We start from the raw sequence: 24,457 nt of genomic DNA, 5'->3' as shown, positions 1-24,457 counted from the left end.
TATCCGACGTTCGTTCTATCTCACCCAGTTCAATCCTGACCTTCCCTTGTCAGCATCTACGCCTCAGGTAGCTGGGGGGGATAGAAAGGGACTTTGGTGGCCACTAGTTGTCTGCTGATGACCGCTTTCTCCTCATCTTTTCTTGCCTTTCTACAGTCTCAGGCATTTGTAGTTTCATATCGCTTTTGCCTCATTCACATCGCCTTCTTAATTCCAACAATCGCGATTCTCATAGTCTACCCAGACAAACACCCAGGACTGTGAGAGACTCATAGAGGGTAAGAGCGACTTTTCTGACCCATCACACGTGTTACCTGCCTTGAACACAAACAACAGCCCCTCTTCCATTTCTCTTTTCCCTCCTACATCCAAACTACCCTGGCTTCACTTCTCACACCATACAATAATCATACTCATCAGTCAGTGAGCTCACATGGATTAACAGTCAAGTCACAATTTAGTCTTTAACGGCCTACTAGGGAACAGTCACTTGCACCTATTACACTCGCCCTAGCCCCTTCCCAGCTTAGGATCGCAGGACCTCGGGACCACAGAACCGAAGGATCGCAGTACCAAAAGATCGCAGGATCGCAAGAATATAGGACCGCAGAACATCAGACCGATTTACTCCAAACACTGTCATCTCCAAAATGGATTCTGACACATCCAACTTCACCCACTCAGTCCAAACTGGACGCGGCACATCCATCGGCATGAGCGATAATATCCTCTTGTCATGGCCAACCACTTCGATCATGGGAGCTTTCATTTTGGCCTGGCTCATGTTGTGTGCCTCTCTACGCTTTAGACGCATCAATGGCCTACAAAAACGCATGGGCTACACTGACCGTGCTTCTCTTGCCGGCATGAGCAACATTGATGCCCAGCTCATTCTCAAGCACCTCATCGAGTATGAGTTTCCCAAGTTCTACCTGCTTTCACTCCAGTTCGCCATCTTCAAGGTATATCCACCCTATTGGTCCATGATGTAGTATTCATATTCAGCTGCTGACTTCAAAGCACAGACTTATGGCTTCGAGACCGTATCCAAGCTCATCGTTGCCACCAAGAACCTGGCCGATCCGGAGAATGCGCAGAAGAGGTGAGACACCCATCAAGAGCAGGGCATATCGTGTTTAGACACTCTCAGCTTCAAGTGTCGGCCAAGGTAACTGACAAATCTTTCCAGATACGAGGACACAACCATCATCTTTGGCGAGTACGTTGAACTACCCCCCTGAAACCTCCAACTCCCATCTGACAATAGTCTCCCAGATTCTCCATGAACCCTCCAACCTCGGACCGCGCCCTCAAAGCCATCTCCCGCATGAACTTTCTCCATAGCAGCTACAAGGCCCGTAACCAAATCTCCAATGCCGATTTTCTGTACACCCTCGCCGTCTGCGTCACGGAGCCCATCCACTTCATGCGCTTCTACGAGTGGCGCGACCTCACCGACATGGAGGTCTGCGCCATCGGAACCCACTGGAAGTCCATCGGCGACGCCATGGATATCCAGTACAAGGGCTACCTCACCCAGGACTCTTGGGCTGACGGCATCGAATTCGTCAACGACATCACCGCGTGGGCCAAGCGCTACGAGATCGAGGCCATGAAGCCCGCGGGAACCAACATTCGCGCTGGCGCCCAGCTGACACGAATGCTTCTCTGGCACGTTCCGGGCTTTGCTAAGCCGTTTGCGAAAGAGGTTTTGACTGTCCTCATGGGAGAACGTGTTCGTGATACATTCTGGTGAGTGTTCTTTCCGGCTGTTTCCCCCCTTTCTCCCGGTGGAGCCAACTAACAATTGTGTACCCATCACAGCTTCCCGGAACCAGGCATCGTCGCCTCCTTCACGGCCTACGCCGCCCTCGTCGCCCGCCGCTTCTTCGTCCGCCACTTGATGCTCCCCCGCTTCTCCCCCGTCATCTTCTTCTCCGACCCGGATCCCAAGACGGGCCGCATCCTGCACCACGACTACCTTGTTCACCCATACTACATCCCCGCCACCTTCTGGAACCGCTGGGGCCCCGTCGCGCTGATCACCCGTCTCCTCGGGGGTACCGTCCCCAGCTCAGAAAAGATGATGCCGAACGGCTTTCTCGTTGAGGACATTGGTCCCAAGGAGAAGATGGGCAAGGGTTCCGCTGAGTTGGCTGAGGGAGTTGAGATGCTCCGCTGTCGCGGCCGCGGTGCCTGTCCCTTTTCGGGATGAGTCAGTCGTATACCCATACGATACGAGGATGAGGCAGTGGGAGAAGATATACAAGCACGAGGCTTTGCGAATTCGTTGCTTCCGAGAAGGAGGCTCATGAACAGGCGTTTTGGTTTCTTCCATGGACGAAGGTTAGATATCCTAGGTCGGCCTGGTTGGCCTACCAGGAGTTTCGCGTACATAGCTTCGTATACTCAGGGCATAATACATCCCTCTTTCCTTGAGCGCTGAGAAGGAACAGGATATCACATTGTACGACTCTTTTCACCTCATTGCCGTCACCCACAACCTCGACTACCATCTTTCGCCTGGGGGAATCTGCTGCATTTGGCCATGCTATCATAAATTCATTACTTCCGCGCCCCATGCTCCTCTCTTCATCTCTCCAAATTCTCTTATTCTGAGTCACATCCTCCCTTTCATGGCCCAGCAATTCCGAGGCCAACGCGGCCTTGCCCCCCACCGCCACCACTATACGGTCCCACGCCTGCGCTCATACTCCCACCCGAGTTCGTCCCCGTGCGCTCACGCATTCTCCTACCCTCCATGAGACCTCGCAATCCTCGCTTTTGCAGGCCAATAACGGAGCTGAGCTCGCCACCCCAAACCTCACGCATACCACCACGCTCCGAGTCGCCAATCTCGGAGCTCCATTCGGAGCCGCTGACGCTCGTCGTAGCGCTGAGCTCGTCGCTCGAGGGTCGGCCGGAGGGCATTGCGGTGTTGATGCGCAGCGCCGCGGTGCGCGAAGAGAGTCCGTCTATGCCGCTGCCGCCGTTCTGGGACTCTTCCGAGGAGAACAGTGGAGAACCCATGGCGTCCAAGGGTGTGAAGAAGTTGGGGTTCAGGGAGCCGTCGATGCCGCGGCCACCGCCGGCGGCCATGGCGGTCGCGTTGAAGACGGCGGCTGCGTTTCTTGAGTCCAGGAGGGCGTGTAAGCGTTCGACTACCGCCTCGAGAAGCCCGTCGATCCGGTATGGGCGGGAGATTTGCAAAAGTGAGCAAAGTATGGGAGGCGTACACAAAGGCGATGATGGAGGCGGCAGTGAGGACGTGTAGAGGAAGTGCAGCAGGGCCTGTACAGTGAGATAGGTATGAGGAAGGTACAGGCATCGAGGCCGCGAGTTCGGTGGTAAAGACCTCGGGGTCGGGGCCGAGTTGACCGTAGCGGGATCGACACCGCCAGCAGAGCCCGGTAGCGAGAAAGAGGCTGCCGAGGCGCTGGTCGGAGCCGTACTCGGGGCCTTTGCCGAGGATCCAGATGAAAGCACGGTGCTGGCCATGGAAGTTGAGCTTTCGGCCGTGTTACGGGATGGGGTGATTGTAAGAGCGGAGTTCCTGATGGGGTTGTTGACTCCAGATCGAAGAGTCATGGCATCGCTACCATCCTGAGTTGCTGTTCCTTCACGCAACAGCTGCACAAAGTACGGGCCCCATCGCCGTGCCACCATCCTAGAGTTGATGGGTATCCGCTCTCCGTGTAAGCAGAGGATGTCCATGTCGGAAAGCTCCCGCATCGCTAGTGCCTTTTCGCCAAGCTCCTCGGCGGCCCTGGAGTGGAAACGCCCACCGGCTGTAGTTCCTGCTTTTCTAGCCAAGCTCAATCCTGGGCTCGTGTAAGGACTGCTAGCTGATACGAAGCCAGACATAGGCGTCGTCTTTCTCGGATTGTCGTAGAATCCAAAAGCTTCCAGCTCGACCATGCAAACATTGGAAAAGTTGATACGCCGATGGTTATAGTCATCGACGAGACTTCGCTTCCGGTTGCCAAGAATCACAAACGTGTTCCTGCGGTTCCAAAGCACACCACGGTTCCAACTGCCTTGGCTAAAGACAGCACCTCCCGCATCAATGCGTGACCAGGTTAGAGTCTTGAGGTCTAGAGCCCATAACGCATACTCCTGCTTAGAAGATGTGAGATATGTGCCGCTTACGACAAAGTAAGTATCGATGACGCCGCCGTTCGGAAACCGAAGTCCTGGAGGCGAGTAAGAGCCTGACATGGGTTTCTCCGTCAAGGTGCCGTCTGAAGACCGGATTTGTAGTTCGAGCTTGACGTCTAGGAAGTTGTAGTTGGAATAGATGAGCATTGAGGATCCAGGCTCCCGAGCTTCTTGGCTGATGCCACCCTCCCGTTGATATCCATTGACGCTTGATTTCCCAATTCGTGCCGTAACAGACGGTGGTAAAGGAGCAACGACGCTTCGGTATGCGCCGCAGCTCTTGTCAAGAGGTTCGATCGCGGTCCATTTGAGGCTGCGAAGATTGAAAACACTAATTTGCTCAATGTAGTGGTTCGCGCCATCCTGACCACCAACCACGACCATTTCGGCACCGCCCGTTCCATCAATATTTATTCCTATTCTTCCTTCGTTGGGATTGCCGGATGATGGGTTGTGCTGCAATGCCGACAGTGGTGCCTTGTGCGAGGCGAACGATGCTGAAGAAGGCAATATGCAGGCGCAATGGGCGTAGCGTCCTTGTGGAGGATCTTGTGTTGGAATGTAGGTCCACTTTCGGGTGGGAACATCGTAGATGTAGATGTCCGACATGACAGTCACCTCGGGTTGTTGATCCGGGCCTGCGTTTGCTTGGTTTGGCGTAGGAGACATGCCACCATAGCATACCAGCTTAGTGTCTCCTAGCGGACACATGGAGTGGAAGTACCGAGGCGGTGGTATGTCGCCCGTGGTTTCCAACTTTGACCAGTGTCTGCGGATCAGATCCAACTCGTACAGATCGGATGTCAGGGGAGCCGGGCGACTCCGCGACAAAATTCTTCCTCCAAAGACATAAAGCTTATCCCCTAGTATAGTTGTTGTGGCTCCGACAAGCGGATGCGGTTCCCTACCCGTTGTCCTATGTACGTTGCACATAAGGCCGGATAAATGCGCCGAGGACGAAGACGCAGTGGGCGTACCGACCGCCGAGGCGGGTGTTCTTTGTTGGTTGGAAGACTGGTTGGAAGATGGAGAAGGGCCTGCTGACAAGGGACCATTGCTCCGCGGAGTCAAGTTCGGTGGTTCCCTATTATTATTTTCGTCGGCTCCATCTTGTCGCGAAGAGCTTGCTAAGCTACTCTGGCTGCTGGCCATGTCGGCGCTGTATCCTGATCCGCCGCTGTACATCTGTGCTCGTTCCGCTGAGGCGCTAGAGTCCATCGTACTGGTACGACTGTACATATCATCGGCCGGAGCTTCCTCGATGGCACCGAGACCCCCCAAATTGTAGTGTGCGGGAGGTGCTTCAGGCCCTGTGGGAGAGGGAAGAGACGCTGGCGGTTCGGGTAATGGTTTGGCGAGACTGCTCTGTAGGCTCAGACTCCTCCCATGCTGAAGCTGGGGCGGGCGATTCTTGGACGAGTTGGGAACGGGCGTCGGCGTCGACGAGGTGGGCGGAGAGGGCGATGAGGTCAAGCTTGGCGAGACGCTGTGCAGACCCAGACGAGAAAGTGACGGCTGTCTTGTCAGCCTCGATTCGCCGTCTCTACTCGGAGCGAACTTTTTGAAGCCGCGATATACGCCAGAGAGGATGTCCGAGGTCGTTTTGGTTGTAGGAGGAGATCTGTCCTGCTCTGTCTCCGAATCGGAAAAACGCGAGAGATCGCCCTGCGCGGAAGACTGGTTCGAGGTTAGTCCCGGGCCAGACATTGCGACACAATCAGCCCCCAGGCTGTGGGTACAGCCTGGAGAGCGATGCGCAACAGAAACAGTCTCGGCGGGTTGGGAAAAAGAAAAGCTCTCGGAGGCTCAAAAGGAGGTTGAGTTGTTTTTCATGTAGGGCGGGTTTTGGGAACCGAGTCGGTCAAGCAAGGTGGGCTCCGGAGTAGTGGTATTCTGCAGAAACTGCTGCTTCTGCGCCAGGTTGCCAAGATCCGTTCGGGGCCTGTGCCACAAGATTTGGAACAGGCGAAAGCAAGAAGCAGACAAGAAGAGGAGTCGTGGTAGGAAGTGGTGGGATGAGGAAGTGTAGAGAGTAGCTGGCTCGTTCTTGGGGTTCGATGTAAAGAAGTGAGGGCACACCGAGACACGACAATCCTAGAGCCAGAAGAAAGGCCAAGAAACAGAAACCAAAAGGTAAGAAAGGGAAAATGCAAAAATGAGTAGATGATGAAGCGAACAGAAACCCCAGGTCAAGCAATCCCAACCCAGGTTCGCTTGTTCATCCGGGTCTGCTAGGCCCCTGGTAACTTATGACGGGTAGGCTCCGGTTGAGTGTCTGTCTGGCTTTCACTCTTTGCGTGTTGTGCGTCTGTGTCTCCGGGGTGGATTCCTGGGCTAGACCGGGCTCGGCTGGGATTGGGACTGGGCTGGGCTGAGAGGGAGCGAGGCCTTGTCTGCTCCGTTCTTTTGTGCGTGTTTCTCTCTCACTTTCTCTCTCTCTCTTTTGTCCGTTATTCCTCCCCACAGTTGACAGGAAGCGGCGCACAAGAGATAGAGTGGGATGTGGGCTAGGGTGTGGAGGACAAATGGGCACAGGATGTGGATGGGGATCATGGATGGGATAAGAGGGGAGGGGAGTGGACGAGAAGGGCAACGAGCTTGAAGTTTACGTAGTACGGAGTACGAACTATACGCACCTAGGATCAGGGGAGGCGCAGGGACTCCAAGAAGTCGATCGGGTCAAAAGTCAATGAGTTGAGTTAAGTCGTGTCGAGACGAGTCGGAAGCGAGGCGAAGTCTTGGGGTTTAGATTCAAGCGAGGGCGCGCGCTCGGCAGGCAGAGAAAAGGATCAACGTCGAAGACGATAACGACGACGGAGACAGCGACCGGCGACAGCGAGGGCGACGGGGATAGCGGTCTCGAGACGACTCAGGTGCGGTGAGCAGCAAGAATTGAGGGTCGTTCTCTGGTACTGTAGGGTATCCCTCCGCACGCGGTACAGAGACGACAGAGAACGCTGTATCGGTAGAGTCGCAACAAGGCACGGGACGTGTGTGTTGGACGGCGGTCACGACGGTGTACCCAGCAAGTCAGTGCCGTGTCGAAATGACCAGGCGCGTGAGGCAAAGTGGAAAAGGTAACGGGACCGAGAAAAGGGATCCGCGTAAGTATGGAGTCGAAGTCCGACGATGAGGAGTATTCCAAGAAGGACTAGGAACAGTAGTAGGGGCGGCGGCAACGGCCGGAGGACCACCAGCAAGGTTGCAATCGTTAATTTCCAGATGCCTGCTCTTTTGGGCGAAGAAACTGTCGATGTAGGGACAAGCGTGTGCTGTAGGCGTCTTGGTTTTCACTTGTCCTTTTTCGCACGGGGAGGACTCGAAGAGGTTGTGGAGGGGGGCGTTCGTTTGGTTTTGGGCGCACAGACTGACTTTGGGTAGACGGACCGGGCAGAGGGTTGAAAAGCAGCTTGAGCTCCGAGGCGGACGCGAAGGAAGAAGTGGGCTGGACGGCGGGTCGAACCTGTGAGGTTGAAGTAACTTGAAGGTACTGCAAGTTCCGTGGACCGATTCGAGCTTTTGAAAGATGGAGGTGTGAAAGGCCGCAGCAGGGGAATGTGACTGTGACTGCGACTACTGCTGCTGCTGGTGATGCCGATGTGTAAGGCAGGCCGGCGGGGAATATGCGAGATGTACTCGTACGGAGAGAGTAGTGTGCGAGGTGCAGTGTGCAGAAAGAGTCGTCGATGTGCCCGGGTGGAGGTGGGAGCAACGAGATATGGATATGATGGATGGTTCCTCTGGAGTCTGTCTGGCCTGACTTGTATTTGCAGACTACCTAGTCAAGAGGAGAGTGCGAGAGTGAGAGAGAGAGCGCGCGCCAGGCGATGCGAGATGCGAAACGAAACAGAGTAGAGACAAGGCGAGGAGTGGAAGCAGGTATTCGTGGTTGTACCGCAGTACCCGTGGTGCCGTATGGTAGACGGCGATGTTTCAACGTGGGTGTCGTGGGTGGTGTGCAGTGAGTGCCAGTACCACTGAGGTGCCCTCCAGTTCTCTGCAGCACCAGGTTAGGTACCTATTCGTACGTGAGCAATTGCGCAGGGCAGACACTGACTTTGCTGACAGAGGACAGCGTAGCGCGCTCACAGCTGGGGCAGTGTTGGCGGTCTGAGAGTGCCTAGGAGAGGGAGAGAGAGAGAGAGAGAGAGCATGGGAAATGGGGCTCCTGATGGGGATTTGGAGTGATTGGGATTGGTTTGGGAGCAGTGGGAGGGGGAAAAGGGAGGGGGAAAGGGGAGGGAAGGAAGAGAAAAGGGGGGGGGAGGGGTGGGAAACGGAAAAAAGAGAGAGTGAAGTGAGCAACTTTGATTGATCAAAATGGTTGGGGAGAAGGGGGGAGGGAGCCGATTATTGCCGTGTGCGGAATAGTCTCATCTGGGTGAGCCTGGAGTCGAACCTTTTGCAATGTTCCATTGGTCACCTACGTATACCTTGCCTTGCCTTGCAAACGTAGGTGTACGGAGTACGGATATCCGTATGCACTTTCAAGAGACCAACTGTGTATTTAAATATCGCAGGTTTTGTTTGCCTAGGCATTACTCTGCGAGTCTTTGAAAACACACAAATAACCCGGTAAACTCGAGTATGAGAAAAGGGGCGAGTGAGAAATGCCAAGTGAAGACGTGCAAGTCAAGAAAAAGGAGGAGAGGGAAAAATCGATCCTTGCCGATGTCCACGCCGCCGGTCATATCAGCCCAGGTGTTGTGAGATTCGAGAATGGGTATCCGTACTCTGTACGAAGTAAAGCACACCTTGCCTTACATGGCAAGTCTATCCTGAATAAACATCATCGTACTCTCATACTTTGCCCTATTTCCTAGACCGCATGCCATCTCTCACCCGTGACCATTCGAACAGATACCAGCCTGCCCTGTGCTCACGTTGAACTCACAACCTGAGTGAACTCATCTCATAATGGCTGATCGTCCAGTGAGTGAGCAAGTGAGTGGGTGAGTGAGTGAGGTCATGTCACACTCTCACTCTCAGTTGTCAAGACTCAAAAAGAGCCAACGGACGGCTCTGCTGGTAAATTGACAAACACTTACGCACTGACCCCCTCTCCCAGGGACCTCCCATATGTACCTTAGGTAAGCCTCAGGTGTACCACCCGGGGTCCCTTCCTTCTCACCTCACCACATCCATATTCGAACCTACATTCCATCTCCAGTCTTCAGGACTTCAACCCCCAGCAAACTGTACAGTCAAGGCCCTCGTCGCTTCTGGTCTAGATATGTGAACCTCAGGGCCCTATATCTCGCGCTGCCACACTGGCCTTACGCTGTACGACGTCAGGGGCCCGCCTCAACTGCGCGCCGGTCCTCTTGTCCCGCAGGCCGGACCACGCACCATCAATCGGAATCCTGCGGCAGCGGCAGGAGAAGCAGGAGGGGAAGAAACATCAGACGATCGAGCTGCAAGAGGACCCTTTTTTCCGGTCTTTGTGTGTGTGTGTGTGTGTGTGTCTACAGTACTCAGGTGCTAGGCGCAGGCATACTATATCTTGCAGAAACGCTGCACATGCAGCCACAGAACGTGTGCCAGCTTCCAACATCCCACATTCCCACACGCTATGGATACACTACCTATTACACCAACCCACCCTTGCGAAACGGAGGGGAAAGCGGCACCAAAAGTATCGCTATTTGTCCTCCAACTCGAATGCATACAGGTACCACGGATCAAGATACTGATCCGGCTTGAAAGCTTTGATGGCGTTGATTGTGCGCTTGGCCTGGGAATACATCATGATACACAGGAACTCAGCAAGATACCAGAGGATACGGATACCAGGCGAGCAGTAATCGCCATGGGAGGCTGGTCCCTGTCCTGGTCCTTGTCGTCACCGCTCCTCTGGGCCTGTCATCCACGCCGTCTGTCTGCTGTGCCGCTCTCGGTTTTTTCTCCCCCCGTCTCTTACCGTCATCTTACGGATACAAGTTACACTCTCTGCTCTCGGTGCTCTGCCTAACCCTAGAACAATTTTCCGGCCCGCGTCCATCCCCGGCCAACTGAGGACTGAGGACGAAATTGACCCCGTTGGCGACGAAGAGCAGGAGGCTGGAGGCTGGAGCCTACAGCCTAGCTTCCGCTACGGAATACATAGTATCGCTACTCCGTATATGGATACAGGTGGCAGGATACCTACCCATACGGAGTACTGATTACTGGCAACTGCACCACGTCGGTGACACTAACAGATCCAGCAACAAGTCCCCTTGCGTCTTGTGTCTTGCCCCTCGTCGGAAACAAACATTGCCTGGCCTGTCATGTCTCAGGCGAGCAATCCCGGGATAGGCACCCTGCCGACCCGACGATGGCCCTGGAAGTTTGGGAACACTGATGACTGGACAGGCGGATCGCGGACGGCGGCGCACCCTCACGGCTCACACACATGGACCATGGTACACTACAGAACAACCCGCACACGCTACACATTACAAAGACGTGGGAAAACGTGGGAACCCGGCCACTTGTCATTTTGGGTGGATGCGGATGTTTCAACATTCCCCGGCTGTCCCCTGGTTCTCGAATTGTTCCAGCCTCGTTTTTGTGCAAAGATTGGGCCTCTGCCTCGTGTCGAGCCAGGATTGTGCCTGTCTGGGTCCCTCGAACCAAGAAAGCCACCTGCTCCGTTGCATCTTGACCAACGCTCCAAATGTGTCCTAGCCAGGCAGCCGGTTCACTCTAGCTGAGGAGCGCTACTACCATTCCAAGATGGTCAGGTCAATATAAGGCGGGCGTTCTCCTTTTCGTGTAATGGCCGGCTGAGCGCCCCTCTACCGAGTAGTTTTCCGAGAAATGAACCGACCGTTTCCTCCGGTCTGGCCCGTGTCTGTTCGGCCGAGTCATGGGATGGCGGGGGAGAGTGGCCGCTTCGCTCGTGGCTAGCTGATCAATAGGTCAAAGAGCTGAAAGGGCCCCCGCGAGGCAGGCCGGTTGTCAACGTGGAACGAGCCCCTGGGAGTTCATTAGCGGTGCCTCCGTGCCGGACCGCCGATCACTCATTCACGGGTCCATGTGCTATATACCGGTGTCATCTCCAGAGAGACAAACGGTGGTACGATAACGCGCCTCCACCTCCATGTGCCTTGTCGGGCTCGGCTTCGCTTACGACGTCCTTACATTTTGGGGCTTGATATGAAGGACAAGTGCGACGATGGGCGTGTCTAAACCTCATTTCGTCTCCCCTTCGCGTCTCGGTCCCACGCCTTGTTTGAGCTACATATCCATTGGCATTCCCCTCTCTAAGGCAGGCCATGAAGAAGATGCCACGAGGGCAAGTTGCTACAATGTTGCAGTCGAACAAGCTCGATACTGCCTTCTCCGCAGCTTGTCTTGGCATGATGGAGGATCGGAGTGATGGCTATGATCGTTAAACCATGTGGTTTCCGTATCCAAAGTGTTCCCGCGGTACGCCTAATGATTGAGACCGAGTGTCTTGGAAGTTGCAAGCCTACTCGCGATGGATGCTCGAAACACTAGAAGTCTAGGTACTCAAAGACATCATTGGTCGACGAAAGAGTTTACTTATATGGCTGTCTGATCATCACGTTGCGGTCACATTGCGACGAGGGACGGATTTTGGACGTTTCTCATTATTTCATACGTTCTATAGAAAAGGTAGTCAGAGCGAACACGCTGCTACTTGCCCAGATCACGCCCATTGAAGGCGGACCGAAGGGTCACGTTGCCATTCGCAGCGCCACGCCGGGTATTCAGACGGAGAGTGCTTGTATGCACGTCTCCAGGTTGGACGGAGTCGGTATCCTATCCTATGCTTGACAGCATCGGCCCTTTTTTGCTTTTTCAACATTCTTTGAATCTCGTCTGCTGGTCGTTCTTCAGACCCTCGGGTACTGAAGAAGCAAAGAGCGAGACCCATTATCCAACAAATCGTCCCCAAACCAAGTTCCACTCGTGGCCACTGGCACCTGTACTTAGGCGACGGTGGCCTTCTCCTTGGGTAAAGGGGTGAAGCGCAGGTAGGGCTTGACGATGCGGACCTCGGGGAAGAGCTCCTTGGCCTGCTCGGTCTTGATGGAAGGGTGAACGATAACGTCGTCGCCGGGGACCCAGTTGATGGGGGTGGTGATCTTGTGCTTGTCGCCGGTCTGGAGGGAGTCGACGATGCGGAGAACCTCGGCGGAGTTGCGGCCGGTGGAGGCCGGGTAAGAGAGGATGGTGCGGATGGTCTTCTTGGGGTCGATGATGAAGACGGAGCGGATAGTGAAGGCGATGCCCTTCTCGTCGACGTTTGTGGTGTCCTGGTAGTCGAGCATGTCGTAGAGGAGGGCGACCTTGCGCTCCTTGTCGGCGATGATGGGGAAGGCGACCTTGGAGCCGGTGACCTCGTCAATGTCCTTGATCCAGCCCTCGTGGGAGCCGAGGGTGTTTGCGGAGAGGCCGATGAGCTTGACGCCGCGCTTGGAGAAGTCGGGCTCGAGCTTGGCGAAGGCGCCGAGCTCGGTGGTGCAGACGGGGGTGTAGTCTTCCGGGTGGGAGAAGAGGACAACCCAGCTGTCGCCGATGAAGTCGTGGAAGTCGATGGGGCCGTTGGTGGTGTCGGCCTTGAAGTTGGGGGCGACGGTGCCGAGGCGGAGGCTGTGAAGGTGTGATGTTAGCATTACTGTCGAGAGACGGGTGAACGGGCGGACTCGTCGTCGTCGGCCACGGCGGGGGTATCACGGCGCGGGGTTGAGGTTGGGTTTGACAACTTACGGAGCGGGGCGTTGGTCAGCCATTGTGTCTGTCTCCTTTTTCGAGTGTGAGAAGAGGTGTGTGAAGGGGTATCGATTTGCAAGAACAACGAGCAAAAGGAATCAGAGTTGGGGGTGGACAGCAGCTGATGGTGTGGGAGTCGAGGTGTAATATATAGCTCGAAGCCGCGCCCCGGACACACAGTCCAGAGCAACGTACAAAGCCCGGCCGTATCTGTACCTCTGTACTTTTTTCCTCAGCTTGCCGTCCCGTTCTCCAAGGTACCTACCTCGACCTTTAGTTCGTCCCCTCCTTACTGCCTTTCAGTCGCCATGCCTGACTCTGGCTATCGGCACCCAAATTGGAGTGTTTCCCTATTCCTCGCCCTTTGGTTGTATCCTGAAGTTTCCCATTCTCTTTTGTTCGTTGGATATCATAGCATAACCTTGTTCCAGTTGACAAAATGGTCGCCGACTTGCCAAGCTCATGCAACTTACACGGTCCAGCTCTGTTACAACTCTCAGCATTCGCCCAATGAACCGTCACATCACCAAGCATTGGCATTAGCAACCCGTAGAAAGCTACAGAATCCCCTCGGTAACGGCATCCTATCTACCCAAAGATAATCTGTCTTTGTACCCGTGTCACTCGAATACTGGCACGTTGTTCCCTCAACGACGGTCTCCAACTCTGCCCCGCGTTGGAGGGGCTGTATTTTTTCCCTCTTGCAGGTGTCACTTTTTACCCCTCCAAGTCCGAAATCGGCTAGACCCGATGGCGTGCTCGATTACATCATCCTTGGCTCAGGGCACATCATGAGAAATCATCCCCTAAAGAAGACGCCTACTGGACCCTTTGGGAGAACCCTTACGGCGCTATCTGCAGAGGCTAACCCGCTAGGAAGTGCTACAGGGTGTGGTGTAATACCCAAGGTAGTGTAAGGTATTGTTTCTTATCTGGGAGTTCGAGGGTGCGGTCCACTCTGCCCGTCACCTCACATTGTGATGCCGTAGATATTCTTCAACAAAAGTGAGGCCCGAGATATATTCAAGCATAGCTCAGCAAACCACCTTACTCTCTGTTGATTCTTCGTATCGGGCAGAGATCGAAATGGCATGCAAAAAAAAAAAAAAAACGTCCAACGGCGATCAATGGTGCAATCCAGTCAATAGCAACCCCTCGTAACCGCCAGACCACTGACCCCCACTGCTTGGTCACCACATCATCCACGCCGCACATCGAACCATCACAAAAGAATCCTAGAAAGGTGCCACGGCATGAGAGGTATCCGGATCGTGGTACTCCGTACACGAAGCTTACCCATCCAGCCCCCCCGGTAGCTCCTCGCACGCCATCGCCGACAACCGATGCCCCTCCCGTCTCACGGTCCCACTCACATCGCCGACCTACTCCGTCCCGCGCCGACTGCCGGCTGCCGATCCCCGGGGTCAAAAAGACAATTCATCCTGGAGCATCCTGAAGTGATTCGACCTATGCTTGTTTTCTCGGGGTATCGGGGTATCGTGTTGATTTCGTCAAATATCCCTCCGGCCCTCTGTGGATCACAAATCCGCCTTGGTCCTCGAATGTTTGGCTGTCTTGCTGACCATACTTGCGAACATGGCTATGAGAGGGGCGTCGGCAGTCTTACTTTGTCCGGAGCTGGAGTTATTTATTTTGTCATTTGACAAGGAATCATGATTTGACTTTCCTGCCTCCTAGGCTCTAGCGGGGGTATGTTGATGTTGTCTGGCAAGTGGCTGAACATTTCCAAGACTGCCCAATCATAACTCATCCTCGAGCCCATCGTGGTTGTAAACATGTGTCGCAACAATGGGAAGGACGTTATTTACTTATCGGGGCCAGTATCCATCGAAGCTTTTGTTGGCACGCTGTATAGCCTGTCGTGTCACTGCTTTCTAGTGAAAGTAGAAGCGCAATTTGGCTGGCATCAATCATCTCGGTAAAATGCTGCGCCACTCGATAGGATCATCAGCGTTCTCACGCGCCTTGACCGGCGGGGTGCTCTGGACAGGAATATGGAGCTGGTGGTGAGTCGTGAGCTGAGAATTGACGGGGATTCATGGAAAGATGCTGCTGCCTTGCGCAGACGGAGTTGACCTCCGCGAGAGTGCCATGTGATAACATTGCTTGATACCCGACGCCTCAATGTGTTCTTGAACCTTACAAAGACAACAATAAACTATTGCAGGAAGAAACAGAGGAAGGAAAAGGACCCAACGTGAGAAAAAAGCAGACAGCGAACATCAATATCAACAGCGACACTCTTCCCTGATGATTGTTGAACACGAGACTCCAGAACCAAAATCTCATACCAACCAGGCTCAGCAGAAACATGGACCCAAACTACAGAAGGGCCGAAACAAGAACACTTCAACTACCAGATAGCCGCACCCTAAGCTTCGCAGTCTTCGGCGCCGGCGCAGAAACATTCACCACCACCAACCCGTCCCCCACGCACCAAACCCAACGACCCCCGCGTCCGGCGGCGGTGCTATTCTACTTCCACGGTTTCCCCAGCAGCCACGAAGAAGCCTCAATCTTCCACCAAGCCGCCCGCCGGCACGGCGTCCAAATCATCGCCCTCGATCGACCAGGCCACGCCGGCTCCAGTTTCCAGCCCAACAGGCGCATCGTGGACTGGCCTGTCGACGTTCTCGCCTTTGCAGATTCCTTTGCCATCTCGAGGTTCGGGGTTTTGGGGCTATCAGGGGGAGCACCGTACGTCTTTGCCTGCTGGAAAGCCATCCCGCGCGAGAGGCTTGTGGCGGCGGGGGTTTGTTCGGGGTTGTTTCCGCCTGAGTTTGGGTACGCGGGTATGTTGCTTCAAGGGCGGGTGATGTTGACTGTAGCGCCGTGGCTAACGCCGCTCGTGGCGTGGGGTATGGAGATGTCGTTGGGCAGGGTGGCACGAGACGAGGCGCGGCCGGAGAGGTTTGAGGGGATCGTGCTGGAGGACTTGAAGTCGAGGCCAGAGGTCGATCGGGATGTGTTTGACAGGGATCTTGGCGGGGTTCGGTCTGCTATGCTTGCTAGTGTACGGGATGCTGTGGTGCCTGGAGGCTGGGGGCCGGCTTGGGATGTCAAGCTAGCGGGGAGTCATTGGGGGTTTGAGATTGGGGAGCCTGAGGTCGGGCCTGGGGAGATGGTTTGGTGGCATGGGAGGGAGGATGTCAACGTGCCGGTTGGTCTTGCGGAACGGGCGGCTGAGTGTGTGACGGGGGCGGAGGTGCGGTTTATGGAGGGGGAGGGGCATGTTAGTCTTGTGGTAAGCAAGGCGGAGGAGGTTATATCTACTCTTGGGGGCATGCTGAGGAAGACAAGGTGAGGGAGTGAGGTGTGGTATACATCGTAGCGGCCGAAGGAGGACATTTAGTGTCTGATATTCTTTGTATTACTGATGACTGTGGACTACTTCTGCCAGAACCATGCTTCTTTTCTATTGGCCTTGGACCGCCTTAAGAAACTGGTTGAGCATCGAAGCTCTGGTAACTATGGTGAGACGCGATCTTGCTAAAGTCCGTTCATAGGGGAGGGCTGGCTGGGGGAGTAGGGGGATCGGTGTTGGGCGAAGGAGGATCGTTGTTCTTGCTGTTCGTTACTTTGACGTTGATGCTGATGGTTTGGTTCATCTTGGGTCTCGTGGACGATGAAGATTGAGGCATTTTGTCTCGTTGTATTGGTTTTCGGTGAGTTGAGTGTATGGTATGGAAGAAGACGGAGTTAAGCTGCTCTGTTGGATTATTTTGTAGTGAGATGGGTGTATGATGTGGTAGGAGATCGAGATATGCTAGTATGTTGGAACGGTCTGTGATGATGTAGAAGAGAATAGCTTTGATGGGTCGAAACATCGCGAGTCTATATACTTCCCAATGTCTCATTCGTGAATTATCTGCGAGGCATCACGCGAAGTAGTGAAGATGGCTAGAGTGGGATTGAAATAACGTGAATAACGAGCCCATGGTGTGGTATCAGCGTTGTACAGATAATCTGCCATCGGTCTCGAATGATCGGATGACTGAACAGATACAAAGGCATGCTTTGTACGTGCCTTTGTCAGGCTGAAGTCGAGTCTATGAAAAGATGAAATAGCTCGGACACTTATTGACTTGGCTTGCATTGCCTTTCTGAAGTAAAGGGTTTGTGAATAAACGGCGCAGCTGGCTATCGTTTCAAGGTAAACATTCGCTATTATCACAGCTAGAAGACTGTGGTTTCCTGGTCGAGGGATTACGTCTACATGAGTCGCAAAGGTGCGAAATTGACCATAGGAGGGAGGTATGTAGCCCTCACTCTCCAGTAAATAAGGCAAATATCAGTGTTCTTGGGGACGCAGGTCGCATGCATGTGGTCTTTGAACGTGTAGATGTAATGTGCCAATATTAGCTTTGTTCTAAGCGAATGAAGTAAGGTAAGAGTGGTATCTCGCTAGCAGTAAAACAGTCCCAAGAAAAGAAATCTAAAGCTTCACCCGCCCGCCATTGAGTTCGTCCCAATCGCGCCCGGAAAAGGGCTCGTAGGTGTTGTTCTTCAACCAGTACACTTCGCCAGCGGCGTCCGTGCCGCCAGGCCTGACACCCTGGGATCGGAGACCGTGCTTCTGTTGCTTGTTTGTACCCGTCGTCTGCATAGCCTCGGGAGGCATGACTCGTAGGAAGATGGGCAAAGCATACTTGGGTAGTGACTGCTTCACGTGCTGTGCGATACTCCTCAGCACCTCCTCGGACGGTTGGCCTTGGAGGACGACGGCGGCACACCCTGCGCGGCCGTCGTGATTGGGCAACTCGACGCCATAGACGTTCGCCTCTTGAACCAATGGGTGTGAGCCCACAGCCTCGCCGACTTCTTGTGTTGATACGTTCTCACTCTTCCAGCGGAATGTGTCACCAATGCGATCGGTGAAGTAGAGCCTTCCTTCGCTGTCCCAGCGGACGACGTCGCCAGTCCTGAACCAGGCGTCTCCCTTCTTGAAGACGCTCCGCAAAACCTTTGCCTTTGTCGCGTCAGGATTGCCGTAATAACCCTGGAAGCGGCGATTGAGGTCGTCAGGCGAGAGCCTGAACATGAGCTCTCCTGGCTCGCCAGCCTTGGCAGGTCTGCACAGGCCCGTCTTCCTGTCCCTCCAAGGCTCCTCGTTGTTCTCATCCATCTCGGCAAGGGCAACGTCAAGGCCCATGACCATGCTGTAAAGGGTGCCGTTTCGTCCAACAGCGCCCTTGGCAAAGTCATTTCGGCTCAAGTTCCAGGTTCCAAAAGAACCTTCGGTGGCAGCGTAGAATTCGGCTATGGTGTCGATGCCGAACCTCTCCTTGAATCTGTTCCACACATCCGGACGCAGACCATTACCGAACGCCACCCGCACGTTGTGCTTCTTATCGAGACTTTCGCCGGTGACGGGGTCGACTTGTGAGGCGGCCGCGAGCAGGTACCTGCAGGTCTCGCCGACATACTGGATGATGGTGGCCTTGGACGAGCGAACCTCTTCCCAAAAAACCTTGGTCGAGAATTTCCTTCCGATACAAATCGTGCCACCCGCCTCGAGGGTGTTGCCGAATCCTAGCAAGGCCGCAGAGCTGTGATACAGCGGCATAGACTTGATTTCGGTTAGTTCAAGTTGCATAGCGGATTGAGAGTTTGACCTACTGTGTAAAAGACGTCGTTGGGAGAATTGCTAGTGAGTCTTGACGTGAAGACACCACCGACGATGCATTTCGCCCAGGATACAATGGCGGGCTTGGGCATACCTGTTGTTCCTGATGTGTAAATCAGGATCGCCAGATTCTGGTACTGGCTCTCGGACCGATCAGAGTCGGGGGCACGCCTGGGCTTCACGGCGTCGATTTCTCTGTGCAAGCTCTCATCGAGCACCACAAACTGCACGGTGCTCAGCTCATTCCTCACATCTTCAGTGACGTTGGCGGCAACGTTGGGATCAATCAGCATCAGCTTCGTCTTCGCAGCCTTGGCGCAGTGAGCTAGCGGTTTGCCAGTCAAATTGTAGTTGATGAAGGCTGGCTTTGCACCAATGGACCACAGGCCGAGCCATAAGAAAACAAAGACGTCAGAGTTCTGGAAATTGATGGCGACAATGTCCTTGGGCTTGACGCCGTGGCGTTCCCTCAACCAGGTGCCATACTTCAGGACCTGCTCGTAAGTTTCGCGATAGGTGTATGTTTTGCCCTCGAAGATGATGAACGTGCGATTGGCAGATGATTTGTTCTGTGCCGCTTGTTCGAGGATGTAAAACTGGTTCAACCGGTCTGTTCGCTCACGCCACAAAGCCGACAGGGTTGCGGGTAGCGCACAGGAGAGCAGCTTTCTGTCGTACCACAGAGAAATGCGAGCGTTGATGTACGAATAAGCTGCGGCTGCAGCCGGCAGAGCGAGTGCGAGCGGTACTAAACGGCGAGGAAACGAAACAAAGTCAGCGAAACCGGCCCCAACGATGTTTTGTGCAGATGGCTGTGCCGAGGCAGGCTGATGTAATGCGCAATTGCGGCGCAATGAAAGTGTGTGGTTGACTTCCTTTGCGGAGGTTTTTGTCTTTCTTGGCGGGTCTTAACCAGGGCCAAATAGTCATGACGACAGACTGGGAGCCGTGAATGAAAATTTGGAAGATAGGGAGAGCTCACTCACCAGGCATTGTCACTTTGGCCGAGTGGCCAGATTTTAGATCCGGGTAGAGGTAGTTCGTGCCAAAGGTTGACTGTCGTGGTGAAATTCGAGGAGAGATGAGGCAGGTCGGCCGGCAGGGAGGCAGAAGCTGACCAAATGTCTTGAATGTGCGCCTGGTCGTTGGTTCGGTGTGTGAGATTCGGAGAGACTGGTGTTGTCCGAAGCTGTAGCTGGTGGAGAGAGAGCTCTAAGGCTGTGATCGTGTATGCTGGAAGTCCTCGTCAAGTAGGAGTGGCCGAGAGCAAAGGCAACGTAGTTGAGACTTCAAAGGCAAGAAAATGTAGTGAACCAATTGCGCGAGGGTGTGGGTGAGGATAGGTTTTTGTAACGGCTTGTCGAGGCTGTCACAAGATAAGAAAGGGTTTAAAAAGTAGAAAGCCTGTGTTGCAGTCGGCATTGGGATGTGTCGTCCCTGGTTTGAGGGACCCATACGGGGGGAAAAGATGGGATAAAACCACCTGTCGGTCCTATCATGCACAACACGACACGACACAACACGACGCAGCACCTTTTGCACCCCCCTCCGTTTCTCGCCAAACAGTATCCGTACTCGGTGCGGTACTCCCAGAAGAGCAGTGACCTCAACATTCGGCTGTTGGGATGTGGGAATCCATGTGCCTCTTTGACTAGGTGCAACTTGGCGACCAGATGGGCGGGACAATGGAGAACATCCTTCTATGGGGCCCTAGACCAGGGTTGGGGTGGCGGAGAAGCTCTTGATCAACGATGAATCGATGATGAACAAGGTCCTGGCATGACATTCCCTCTCGACAGCCGAGGAATATGACCAGCTACGACTGTCACGTTGGCGCTTGTGTTGGCATTGGTGTTTGCCCGTGGTGCTGCGTAGCTGCAGCTGCACGCGCTTGTGGGACTGGATGGTTGACTTTGGCCTCGGTGTAAGTCGACGGTGGCAGCTCTACTGCGTAATGCTAACTATGCTTTGCTTTGCGTGTGCTTGGCCGTCGCAGGCAATGGCTGGGTTGTGGAGATGGATCCAAGGACGGCATTGCTGGCCTCTCTCGGCGCGCCGTGCTGTGCGAGTGCGGTATCATGTCCTCCTTAGCTCGCCCATCACGGTACGGATACTTTCGTCTGCATGCTTGAGGTTGCAACAGTCCTGTGGAGTGCGGAGAGAGAGAGAGAGAGAGGCCAGCCAGCAGCCGCAGATCGCAGTGCAGCTCTTTGCTTTGCGTTGCGTTTGTGGTTGCTGCTGCATCACCAGGCTTGGCCTGGCTTGCCAAACTGGGCTAAACGAAGAACAAATCGAAGCTTGAGCCTCGGCATCTGTTGAAGCTCGTGCGCCCCTCGCGTCTGTACTCTGCACCAGGACTCGTTTTGAGTAACCGATTCGGGAGGGGTGGGCAGCAAATGCGGGCTAAACAGTAAGACTCTGGACTCTCTGATGGATGCTTCTTCAACGGCGAGTTGCGATTCGTCGGCAAGCGAGCGGGGTTGTTCCTTGCATTCCATGTTCCTGCTTCCCACTGCCAGACTCCCCAGTCTTCCATACGGAGTAGATGCCTGTCCCTGGTCCCCTGCCACTGTCCGCATCTCTCGTCCAGACGACCCGGTTTGACGGGAGCGAACCTACCGCTCGCTTTCTCTCTCTCTTTCTCTGGGCGCAAGCCGCCTTTCGACAGCTACGGACCGCTCGCAACAGATCGAATAGCACGTTTGTGTTTCCGATGAACTCTGCAGTGGCAATGGTTGCCGAGGTGTTACCCTTTGGTTCTGCGGCTCTTGGCACATTTCCTTCTGCAGGCACTCGAGGGGAGCGCCATATATGTGCAACTCGTGGCGGACGTTTGCTTATATCAGCTCACATGGACGACGGCTCCATGCACCAGGGGTCTATCGCGTGTTTCTCTTCCATTGCGAGGTGTTCCGGAGCTAAAAGCTCTGCTAGATCGCTTCAGGCTGGTTATCTCTGGGCCCGTGTCTCCGTACCGACTTGACTCGGCTCGACGGATCCATCTGGAGACCGGGAATGCATGCCGAGCAATAAGAATTCGTTGGCTATGGCACTATGAAGGGATCGCCAGGCTCGCTTCAAAACTCCGAGTACGTTCGCCTTCCTAATGGGGTAACATTGTTCTTTCTTCTGTACCATCACGAGTGATTCGTGGTAATGGACGACAGCCGTTGCGGCAGATTGGAGGGGCGCCTTTGAGGTCGCTTCCTCGGTTGATGGTCAGCTCACTCAACATTTGGGTCGGAGGAGGAGTCGGCGACAATATTCGATGCCGGTCCCGCTTCTGCGTGTTGGTGGAGAGGTGGAAAATCGGGCCTCGGACTCCTGAATTGTCCCTGAATTGAATCGTTGCCGCTCATTCCACCGTCTCACGTCAGCGTTGTCTTAAGAGAAAAGATAACGTATAATCGCTTCTGAGGCGCAGGCATCAATCGCACTCGCATCCGACGGACGCATTGTGACAGATTCACCCGAAGTGCGGATAGAGAGAGAGACAGTGGTGAATGAAGCAACGGCCAAAGGCAGAACACGCCTTTGCACCCGGGAATAGCTTCGTTTCGTGGCCGATAGCATATATGTATCGTAAGGTCGAAGGCTTCCATTGCTTGTGTCCCGTACATATTACGGATAGTTGTGGCTGGATGCCATAGCGGTGACACAGATCAAAGTGGTGCCTGGTGATGTCTGACCTTGTTAGACAGAATGTCTGTTTATTACGATTCGACTCTCCAATTGCATTACCCACGTGACTGCGCGCCGCAATTAAGGTTAAGGTTAACGTGGCTGCGTGGCTGCTTGGTTCTTATCTTATCGGAAGCTCCCCTCAAGCGCGACGTTGCTGAGTCAAGCATCTCTGGCCTGTCTCTGCGAATACCCCTTGCTGGAATTCCACATCCCATGATCATTGTGGCTTACTTACTGCAGCTTGCATTGCTCAACTTCACGACCGCTGCGTAGACTCTACCGAACATTGCCATACACGGCAAAGGCTGATCCAATGCCCGTTGACGACGACGCAGGCAGCCCGGCAGTCAGCGGTGCGAGCTTAGCCCCCGATCAACCTACCACCTCCGCCCCTCCGTCGCAGCCCGAGTCTCGCAAGGCTCCGCCCCCCGAGAAGCCTTCCGATGCCCGCCGTCGGTCCTTTGTCATATCTGCCTTCTGGGCCATTGTTCTTCTCCTTGGCTTGCCAATATGGTGGATGACAACGAGCATCTACCGTGCCAACCTACCCCTGAGCGGGATGGTTCAATGGGCTGATGGAAAGGTAGGCTAATGCTTGCCGGCGTCTTTACATGTTGAGGGAGGACAATTCGCTGACTATTTACGTAGGCTTGCCGTCCCGTTTTCCCTCTCCGCATATCGGTGCAGGCGAACAAGCTGCAGGAGCAGGAGGCGCAGAATCTCCTTCGTCTTACTCAACATGCGCTCGACGATCTCAACGACTTCTCGGGTCATCATCTCCGTCTGCAGCTTGCGCCTCGAGACAGCGACGCCGTCATTCACGAGGATGACTCCCAGGTCGCCCTCACGATCCGCCTCAGCCCTGGAGACTCTACGACGGTTTCACTCAACCCTCACTCTCCTATCCTCGACATCACCTACCCTCCGAATTCGATTCCGTCAGCGACGTCGTCCTCTTCTGCGCTAGCTTCGTACATTGCGAACGAATTGCGCTCTACCTATGCCGAAGAACAAGCCATTATATCATACCTTCTCTCGGCGGCCTCAGGAGCTTCGGATGCGAGACCTCAAGGAATGTCGCCAGAGGCAGCAGAATCACTAGCGAAGAGGACCACCCGTTCTTTGCGATATTCACCGACGTACCACTTGAGTTTCTCGCTCTTCACCAGCGGCTCTGCCCCCAATACCTGGGATATCGAAACAGCGATTCAAACATACATGAAGCCCATGCTTGATGTGCTGAGCCCCATTCACAACTTCACGATAGATACCCAGGTGCAGCTGTACGCAACACCAGGCGCGCAGTCCCAGGTTTTGAACAAGGACGACCTTGCCTCCTTCATCAACGCGGCCGAATGGCCACTTTCGCCGTCCATTGGCGGTGCGCCGACGGTAAACTTCCTACTCTTCGTCGGAAACCAAACAATTGGACTGGATTCGGGGTCCGAAACATCACAGTCCTGGCTCATCCCGCAGTGGGGAACTGTTTATCTTCTGTCGCTGCCACCGATAACGTCACACGTGCCGGCTGCTACACTCAAGCAGCCCATGCTCACATTTGCTGGGCACTTATTGTCACTTCTGGGCACTCCTCAATCAGGCTCTCTTCCTCTGCGACTCTCGACTCTCACACGCATCCGATCCGCAGATCTGTTGCTCCGGGCATCCTCTACCTTAGGATCCCTGGCAAGATTGTCACTTGCGCTACCGTCCATATCCATCCCCCGCAATGTTGCGGACGGCGTTGCCAAGACCATGCATCATCTGGAGCTTGCTTGCGCCAGCCTGGGTGGGCCCGAAGGGTTGGAGCATGCTAGGATCGCCGAGGCCGAGGCAGAGCGAGCATTTTTCGAGAAGAGCATGGTTGGACAACTATACTTCCCCGATGAACACAAAATCGCGGTCTATCTGCCGCTTTTGGGGCCGGTGGGAGTGCCCCTTGTGATGGGCCTGTTGAATGAAATCAAGGCATGGAGAAAGCGGAGACGGGAAAGAGCCGAGGCAGAAGCTAGAAAGAAGCTTTAGAATGTGATGAGTTGACATGACACAATGAGCATTTAGAGGCCTATGCAAACAAAGTTACGAAGTAACCGCATATCATAAACTCGTGCCTGACTCTCAAAACTATCTTGGGCGGTGGCAGTAATTTTGTCTCAGGTGATGAGCCCTCAAGTTTGGAAAGAAACGTCCAATTCCCATACCAGCTTAGCGATGATGCTGGGGTTTGTCACCAGACATGCTTGA

The 24,457-nt window shown here is 54.4% G+C and overlaps 9 protein-coding genes across 9 annotated transcripts; 6 read left to right on the top strand and 3 right to left on the bottom strand.

Annotated features, from left to right (window-relative positions):
* The first annotated feature begins 314 nt into the window (after positions 1-314).
* BDP55DRAFT_107091 (uncharacterized protein) lies at positions 315-2,425 on the top strand. The gene is made up of 5 exons (XM_060565355.1): positions 315-962; positions 1,026-1,102; positions 1,190-1,219; positions 1,276-1,752; positions 1,825-2,425. The coding sequence occupies exons 1-5, from the start codon at positions 651-653 to the stop codon at positions 2,213-2,215; spliced, it is 1,287 nt and encodes a 428-aa protein (XP_060430618.1). The 5' UTR covers positions 315-650; the 3' UTR covers positions 2,216-2,425.
* A 209-nt stretch (positions 2,426-2,634) lies between these two features.
* BDP55DRAFT_693338 (kelch domain-containing protein) lies at positions 2,635-5,310 on the bottom strand (the record flags this gene model as incomplete). Its single annotated transcript, XM_060577213.1, has 1 exon — positions 2,635-5,310. The coding sequence occupies one exon, from the start codon at positions 5,308-5,310 to the stop codon at positions 2,635-2,637; it is 2,676 nt and encodes an 891-aa protein (XP_060430617.1).
* A 3,458-nt stretch (positions 5,311-8,768) lies between these two features.
* On the top strand, positions 8,769-9,861 carry BDP55DRAFT_631239 (uncharacterized protein; the record flags this gene model as incomplete). Its single annotated transcript, XM_060572261.1, has 4 exons — positions 8,769-8,894; positions 9,227-9,248; positions 9,405-9,607; positions 9,637-9,861. The coding sequence occupies 4 exons, from the start codon at positions 8,769-8,771 to the stop codon at positions 9,859-9,861; spliced, it is 576 nt and encodes a 191-aa protein (XP_060430616.1).
* A 1,873-nt stretch (positions 9,862-11,734) lies between these two features.
* Positions 11,735-12,984, bottom strand: BDP55DRAFT_661588 (AhpC/TSA family protein). Its single transcript, XM_060574743.1, has 2 exons — positions 12,880-12,984; positions 11,735-12,762 (listed from the first exon to the last, which is right to left on the bottom strand). Exons 1-2 carry the CDS (start codon positions 12,900-12,902, stop codon positions 12,099-12,101), a joined length of 687 nt encoding a protein of 228 aa, XP_060430615.1. The 5' UTR covers positions 12,903-12,984; the 3' UTR covers positions 11,735-12,098.
* Positions 12,985-13,648, top strand: BDP55DRAFT_661587 (uncharacterized protein). The gene has a single exon (XM_060574742.1). It carries the CDS (start codon positions 13,191-13,193, stop codon positions 13,482-13,484), a length of 294 nt encoding a protein of 97 aa, XP_060430614.1. The 5' UTR covers positions 12,985-13,190; the 3' UTR covers positions 13,485-13,648.
* A 1,566-nt stretch (positions 13,649-15,214) lies between these two features.
* BDP55DRAFT_550485 (Alpha/Beta hydrolase protein) lies at positions 15,215-16,207 on the top strand (the record flags this gene model as incomplete). The annotated part of the gene is made up of 1 exon (XM_060569030.1): positions 15,215-16,207. One exon carries the CDS (start codon positions 15,215-15,217, stop codon positions 16,205-16,207), a length of 993 nt encoding a protein of 330 aa, XP_060430613.1.
* A 1,131-nt stretch (positions 16,208-17,338) lies between these two features.
* On the bottom strand, positions 17,339-19,522 carry BDP55DRAFT_631235 (AMP-binding enzyme; the record flags this gene model as incomplete). The annotated part of the gene is made up of 3 exons (XM_060572260.1): positions 17,339-18,472; positions 18,523-19,436; positions 19,516-19,522. 3 exons carry the CDS (start codon positions 19,520-19,522, stop codon positions 17,339-17,341), a joined length of 2,055 nt encoding a protein of 684 aa, XP_060430612.1.
* Positions 19,523-20,208: 686 nt separating this feature from the next.
* BDP55DRAFT_106922 (uncharacterized protein) lies at positions 20,209-20,953 on the top strand. Its single transcript, XM_060565353.1, has one exon. It carries the CDS (start codon positions 20,433-20,435, stop codon positions 20,829-20,831), a length of 399 nt encoding a protein of 132 aa, XP_060430611.1. The 5' UTR covers positions 20,209-20,432; the 3' UTR covers positions 20,832-20,953.
* Positions 20,954-22,526: 1,573 nt separating this feature from the next.
* On the top strand, positions 22,527-24,238 carry BDP55DRAFT_550704 (phosphatidylinositol-glycan biosynthesis class S protein; the record flags this gene model as incomplete). The annotated part of the gene is made up of 2 exons (XM_060569044.1): positions 22,527-22,796; positions 22,862-24,238. The coding sequence occupies 2 exons, from the start codon at positions 22,527-22,529 to the stop codon at positions 24,236-24,238; spliced, it is 1,647 nt and encodes a 548-aa protein (XP_060430610.1).
* Positions 24,239-24,457: the final 219 nt, after the last annotated feature.

This window comes from Colletotrichum godetiae, assembly GCF_030913485.1.
Source record: "Colletotrichum godetiae strain CBS 193.32 chromosome Unknown BDP55scaffold_17, whole genome shotgun sequence".
Classification (NCBI taxonomy): Eukaryota; Fungi; Ascomycota; class Sordariomycetes; order Glomerellales; family Glomerellaceae; genus Colletotrichum; species Colletotrichum godetiae.
This window is presented reverse-complemented; position numbering and strand designations above follow the sequence as displayed.

Excerpts from the sequence above, each read along its gene's own strand:
- BDP55DRAFT_107091 (XM_060565355.1), top strand. The coding sequence starts at position 651 with ATGGATTCTGACACATCCAACTTCACCCACTCAGTCCAAACTGGACGC. Across the intron at positions 963-1,025 it reads TCCAGTTCGCCATCTTCAAG|ACTTATGGCTTCGAGACCGT; the intron begins GTATATCCACCC and ends TTCAAAGCACAG. Across the intron at positions 1,220-1,275 it reads ACAACCATCATCTTTGGCGA|ATTCTCCATGAACCCTCCAA; the intron begins GTACGTTGAACT and ends ATAGTCTCCCAG.
- BDP55DRAFT_661588 (XM_060574743.1), bottom strand. The coding sequence starts at position 12,902 with ATGGCTGACCAACGCCCCGCTCC. Across the intron at positions 12,763-12,879 it reads GCTGACCAACGCCCCGCTCC|CCTCCGCCTCGGCACCGTCG; the intron begins GTAAGTTGTCAA and ends ACACCTTCACAG.
- BDP55DRAFT_661587 (XM_060574742.1), top strand. The coding sequence starts at position 13,191 with ATGCCTGACTCTGGCTATCGGCACCCAAATTGGAGTGTTTCCCTATTC.
- BDP55DRAFT_106922 (XM_060565353.1), top strand. The coding sequence starts at position 20,433 with ATGGTTGACTTTGGCCTCGGTGTAAGTCGACGGTGGCAGCTCTACTGC.